The 6149-nt window shown below is 47.1% G+C and overlaps 1 protein-coding gene across 4 annotated transcripts in view; it reads left to right on the top strand.

Annotated features, from left to right (window-relative positions):
• The window catches only part of Rptor (regulatory associated protein of MTOR complex 1), a 296009-nt gene that overhangs the window by 119832 nt on the left and 170028 nt on the right, over positions 1–6149 (top strand). For all 4 annotated transcript variants that reach the window (XM_028787899.1, XM_028787900.1, XM_028787903.1 and 1 more), the window contains one exon: positions 2254–2412. In XM_028787899.1, coding sequence (XP_028643732.1) covers positions 2254–2412 — 159 coding nt within the window. The remainder of the gene's footprint in view (positions 1–2253; positions 2413–6149) is intronic.

The raw sequence follows: 6149 nt of genomic DNA, 5'->3' as shown, positions 1-6149 counted from the left end.
CTCCCTCCCTCCCTCCCCCCCTCTTCCTCTTCCTCCTTCTATTTTATGTTTTGTCTTGCTTGTTTATTTCAGTTTTTCCAGATAAGATTCCCTTATATATCCCTGGCAGTTTTGGAACTCATTCTGTAGACTGGACTGGCCTTGAACTCAGAGACTTGCCTCCCAAGTGCTGGGATTAAAGGTGAGCACCACCACCTGGCTGTAGAGTGGATTTTAAATCTAATCAGAAATGCAGCACTCAGACATGGCATTGATGATACTGTTACACCACTGTGCACGTTTGCCAGGCAGGTTGCTCTTGTAGCTTCACAGGTTCACCGCTGCAGGTGACTGCTGATGACATTTCTTGCTCTTTAGTATGCATTGCACCTTTCCACTCTGGTGGCTGGGGAACAGGGATGGAGCAACCAGTGTGGTATCTCCATGTGTTTTATCTTCACATGGGTCTTACCTGTAAGTTCTGGAAGGCAACCAAGAGGGACAGATGAAAATACCTTCAGCAAAGTAGCAGGATACAAAATCAATGACAAAACTTAGTAACTTTCCTGTATTCCATGAACAAACACAGTGGGGATGAAATCAAGGAAAGAATCTCATTCTCTATAGATTTACAAAACTAAAACAAACAAACAACCTTGGACTCGGTTTATTTAACCAAGGAAATGAGAGCTGTCAAACACTAAAGGAAGACACTGAAGGGTTTGCGGTAGAGTAGACTGACCTCTCATGCTGATGGATTGGCAGGATTAATATTGTGAAAATGGCCGTCCTGCCAAAAGCAGTCTGTGGATTTCAGTGCCATCCCCATCAAAATTCCAAAGCAGTTCTTCACAGGAATTGAAAAGTCAATCTCAAAATTCATCCGGAAACACCAAGACCCAGGATAACCAAAACTTACCCTAGGCAATAAAAATGCCACTGGACGTGTTATCCTTCATTGCTTCATTTCTTTTTAAAAGTTAAATGTAACTTTACTGACCTGCATTCGTTCTATGGAACATATACATTACTTTTAGAGGGCAGATCATAATGTTCACCTATATAGGCAGGACCTTTCACTGGTTCTGCATTGTTTCGGAGAACATGGCCCTGGTGCCTGGAATTATTTGGTGTGCCCCAGTGCTACGATGATCCTCTGCCACACAGGCTCTGCTCTTTAAATTCTGTACTCTGAATTTGCCATTAGAAGTTTAGAGTGAGGCACAAAATACATGGAAGTGAGCCAGAGACCCGCATCTCTGCCGTTGGCTTCAGCGTTTATGGGGCAATACCAGACTCATCTCTGCCCTCCCTTTCACTCATTCCACCTGCAAGTTAGCCCAAGTTTTAACAAATGAGTTTTCAGAACATTTTAACTGACAGCTCTGCCCCTGGGAAGCCCTTGTGTACGGCTCTACCTCTGGTGTCTTTGTGCTGCATTATCTTAATTCGATTCCCTGCAGGATTTGGGGTATCTGGAAGACTTTCCACAGTAACTGTGGGTTTTCCCTTTTCTATGCTTTCTTAGGTTTTTTTTTTTTTAAATGTCTCCTCTTAACCATCTTTTCTTTCCTCTGTGTGGATTCCCAAAGCAGCTTGTTTTATCTCATAATATAGCTTGCCAGATGTTTATTGGGGTTGGACTGGATGTGGGATTGACTGGGGAGAGCTGAGTGCCTGTTGAAGTAAGCTGTGTGCCTGTTCAGGTCCCGTGTTTCTGTGTTTTCTTGGTGTACTGGCCACCTCCCACGGTGAAGTTCCACACAGTTCTTCCTGAGCTACCTCTCACCAGTTAACCATTTTTGCTTTGTTATTGGGGTTTTCTTTGCCGTCTCTGTTTGTTGTTTGTGTGTATAAAAGCCCTGGTGTTCATTTCAGGACCCCATCCTGAGGTGTTGCAATGTCCTGCACAGAGGGTAGTATGCCCAACAGAGGATTCTTCCTCCTACTCTTCTTCATTACTCTGCTATTGCTGCAGCATATGCTGCAGGTCCTCATTTGAGCAACTTCTCTATGCTCCATGTTCTAAGAAGGTCTTCAGGGCAGTCCCTTCCATCTGACTCATGCCACCGTGTGACAGGCTGTCCTTACTCATGTTCCATGTTATAGTTGTCCTTGGTGAAAACACAGGGCATGACCACATTCTTCTCTAGCTTGGAGTCACTTGTGCAAGGCCCCACGGCTGCTCTCTGTAGATTAGTGTGCATGAGGAAGAAGGTCCTCTCTGGCCCTTCCCTGTTTGTGACAAATATCTCCTTTCTTTTTCCATTACAGGCTCGGTACAAGCAGAGTCTTGACCCCACTGTGGATGAAGTCAAGAAGCTTTGCACGTCTCTGCGCCGAAACGCCAAGGAGGAACGAGTCCTTTTCCATTACAATGGCCACGGGGTGCCCAGGCCTACAGTGAATGGAGAGGTCTGGGTCTTCAACAAGGTGGGCCTGCCCTCAGCTTCTACTCTCCTTCCCCAGAAGGCCTGTCAGCCTGGGTGTCACCTGAGATCTCCTACCTATAGCTTTTGCTGAACCCTGGGTGTTTCATGCATTCAGCCTTTGAAGTACACATGAATTGCTCCAAGCCAGCAGCTGGGGTGCCTGGTGAGGACAAGTAGGCAGAGGAGCTGTTTCTTTTGAAGGATGCATTGATAAAAGCATTCTAAGGCTGTGTGGATGTTCTGTCCTCAGTACGAGGCGAGATGCTCACAGGTATGGATGCTCACAGGGAAGGGCGAGATGCTCACAGGTATGGATGGATCTCATGTGCACTGGCTTTCCAGTCTGAGCAGCTGCAGCGGTTCTCTGTCTTGAGTGTTTTGGAGAACCAGCCTTCTTGTAGAAAATCAAAGTATTCTGAGTATTCTAAAGAGCCCAGTGCTACTTGGTTGCCACCTTGGTCTTTCTGATGGTCAGCACTTCGGCCTCTAGTGGTGTTGTGAATCAGATTAGATGGTGAGAGGAAGTAGGCCTCTGCCCCCTGGACCGAGGAGTGCATTTCAAACCTTCTGCAGGGCAGTACTATACTGTGTAGCTGTACATGACAGGTACAGCATCTGCAGCGTGTGTGGTGGCCCCTTGAACTCTTGAACTTTGATTTTGGGGTCCATTGAAGGTGAGCTTAGTTTCAGTAGCGCCCCACTCTAGTGTCAGGACTAGACAAACTGAACCTCATTGGCCTGTTTCCTTGTGGTAGAAACAGCCTCATTGTCTCCTCCTGCAGCTTAAAAACATACACAGTCTGTCACCAGCCACTCACATGCTTTCCGATAGTGAGCTTCCTGTTAGTATCCACCAGCCTGTTGTCCTTGTGCTGTTATGTGGAGAGACCAAAGGGGCCTATGAGTTGGTTTTAGGACCTTTCCCCAGAGGTGTGAGCGGGACCCTGAAGCTCAAGGACTGCCTGCTCCTAGTTAGCTCCCTCTGCAGGACAGTGCTCTGCCTGCCGTCTGTAGTCTAGGTGCTACGTGTAATGTCTTCTCTTCATTTCTATTCATAGATCCCATTTATAGTATATATTTAAATATTATATGTGGGTGGCTACACACGTGCCACAGCATTAAAGCATTAATGTAGAGGTCAGAGAACAGCTTTTGGGAGCCAGTTCTCTCTCTCTCCCCCATGTGGGTACTTAGAACTGAACTCATGTTATCAGGTTTGGCGGCAACCTGCTAAGCTCTCTTGCTATCCAGTTAAGAAAGAGGTAGAATTTAAAGGAATACAGTGTCGTGAACCATCAGAAACTCACCACCCCTTTCAGGAAAGGAGGCTGTGGAGCCATGTGTGCCCTCCTCAGTCTCACACCCTCTTACCCTCTCTCCCTACATACTGACATGAGGGCACAGAGGGGGCCAAGCTTTTCATTCTCCGGCTGTATCATATCATATCTGCAGACAGAATCATTTCAGGGAGAAAGGGTCTATTTTAGCTTGCACATACACACACACACACATAAATTTGTGTGTGTGTGTGTGAGAGAGAGAGAGAGAGAGAGAGAGAGAGAGAGAGAGAGAGAGGGAGGGAGGGAGGGAGAGGGAGAGGGAGAGGGAGAGAGAGAGAGAGAATGTGTGAGTGTGTGCGCTTGAATGGTCTTATGTGTGTACACGCAGAGGTCAGAGCGGGGTGTCTTCTTCAGTCACCCTCCCTCCTATATTTTGAGCCAGGATCTTTTCTGAATCCAGAGCTCTCTGTTGTGGCTAGCTCGCCTGGCCAGCAATCCAGATCCCCAGTTTCTGCCCACAGTGCTGGGGTTAGAGACACACTCCACTGCGTCTGGGTTTTACCTGAGCATAGCTCTACGTGCTTGTGAAGCAAGCCATCTCATCTCCCTCACTCTTGGCAGGAAGACATGGCCACAGGTGACTTTATGGTGGTCAAAGCAGATGTTTGTTATGAAGTACCACCTAGAAGCAGAAAGCTAGGGCCAGAAGTGGCACTGAGCTATAACTCTCAAGCCATACCTCAGTGACCATAAGTCACTCAAATAGTCCCTGTGTCCAAAGCTTCCTAAATCATCTCTACTGGTTGTGGACCAATTGAAACACACGAGCCTCTGAGGGACATTTCAAATTCAAACCATAACGTGCATTCCGGTGGTTTTAAGTTGATGTGTTACAACCATCCTGTGGGTGAAGATACAGGTCTTGGTTCTTCCTCTTGATAGATCCAGACTCTCTCAAGTGCAGACACTGGGTGTGGGTTTTGGTGGATTAGGATTGCGTACAGATGCAGGGTCCGAGTGTTTGTTTCTTGTCGGCTGGCTGGGACTTCCCTCCATAGACTGCTCGGCGTGCTTTTGTTTATTCCAAGTGACCACGGTGCTGCTGGGCATCTTCTCATTTCACAGCTCCTTAGGGTGTGTTGTGTTCTGACGCCCCCTCCTAGGTCCTGGTGTGCAGGGCAGCAGGACGGATCCTTTCTCTGTTCTGAGGACTCCTTCCTCACTATATGGCCATATTTAGAAAACCTCCATTTGTTCCAACTCAGATTTTTCTGGAACCTGTTGAATCTGAGTCCTGTTGATTGACACCTGGCCACACAGCTGTTCTTGGGTTGTCTCCTGCTGACTCTGGTAGAATTCTTTATATTTTAGACAGAAACTCTTCATCATCCTGTGAACCATGGTTGTCTTTTCTAAATGTATGACTTGCTTTCCATTCTGTTTGCAGTGTCCTCTGATGGACAGGAGTTTTTATGCTGAACAGGTCACACTCACTGTTCTCTCCAGGGGCAGCTGCACCTAACCTAAGCCTTCTTCAGTTTTGTGCTTTAACCAACTATAGTTAGGTTTGTGATGTACCTAAACCCTTTTCATATGTAGCATGAGGTGGAATCCATGTTTGTCTTTATAGCTCACTGTACATGAATTATTTATTCTTTTATATGTGTATAAAAGACACTAAAACTCAGTATTTTATTTACAAGCTGTAACCCTAGATTGGGCAGGTTCCCACCTATATCCAAACCATATGCCCCTTGTTACCTGCTGTTTGAGGCCCAGCTGGGCTGCTCCTGCTCCATCAGCCTGTCCTCGGGGTCCACTTTTCCTGGCCACAGGTTTGTGATCCGTCTGGCCTCATGGTAGCTTCCTCTTCTCTGTCTTCTCCCTGCCACCCCTCCATCTCTCCTGAGACACCTCACTCAATCCTTAAGTCCCGCCTTCCTCCGTCTACGCCCAATCACAGGCTCTAGCCTTTTATTAACTAATCAGCTTTAAAATGGGAGCAAGGTTTACACCACAAAGGCTATTATTGTCTATGTAAACCCACTCTGGACAGCAGCCATAGCTTGGGTTCAGAACTTAAGGTTCCTATGCATAGCTCACTGCTACCTCACCATCCATGCCAGCTTTGACCGAGTCAGCTCTGTCCTGTGCCCGTCAGCTGTCTTAGTCTGAGGGGACACAGGCACCTTTTGCTCTCCTTACTGATGTTTCGGTTAATCTTGGCCTTTTGGTCTAATAAGAAAATACTGAGTCCAGTCATCTGCTTCCATAAGACTTGTGGGGCTGGATGGCCCAGTAGTTAGAGCACTTGCTGCTCTTCCAGAGGACCTGGTTCAGTTCCCAGTGTCTATATTGTGGCTCACAGTCACCTGTAGCATTAGCATCAGGGATCCATTGCCCCTAGCCTCCTCTCTCTCTCTCTCTCTCTCTCTCTCTCTCTCTCTCTCTCTCTCTC

Source organism: Grammomys surdaster, unplaced genomic scaffold, assembly GCF_004785775.1.
Source record: "Grammomys surdaster isolate TR1022 unplaced genomic scaffold, NIH_TR_1.0 125688, whole genome shotgun sequence".
Taxonomy (NCBI): Eukaryota; Metazoa; Chordata; class Mammalia; order Rodentia; family Muridae; genus Grammomys; species Grammomys surdaster.
This window is presented reverse-complemented; position numbering and strand designations above follow the sequence as displayed.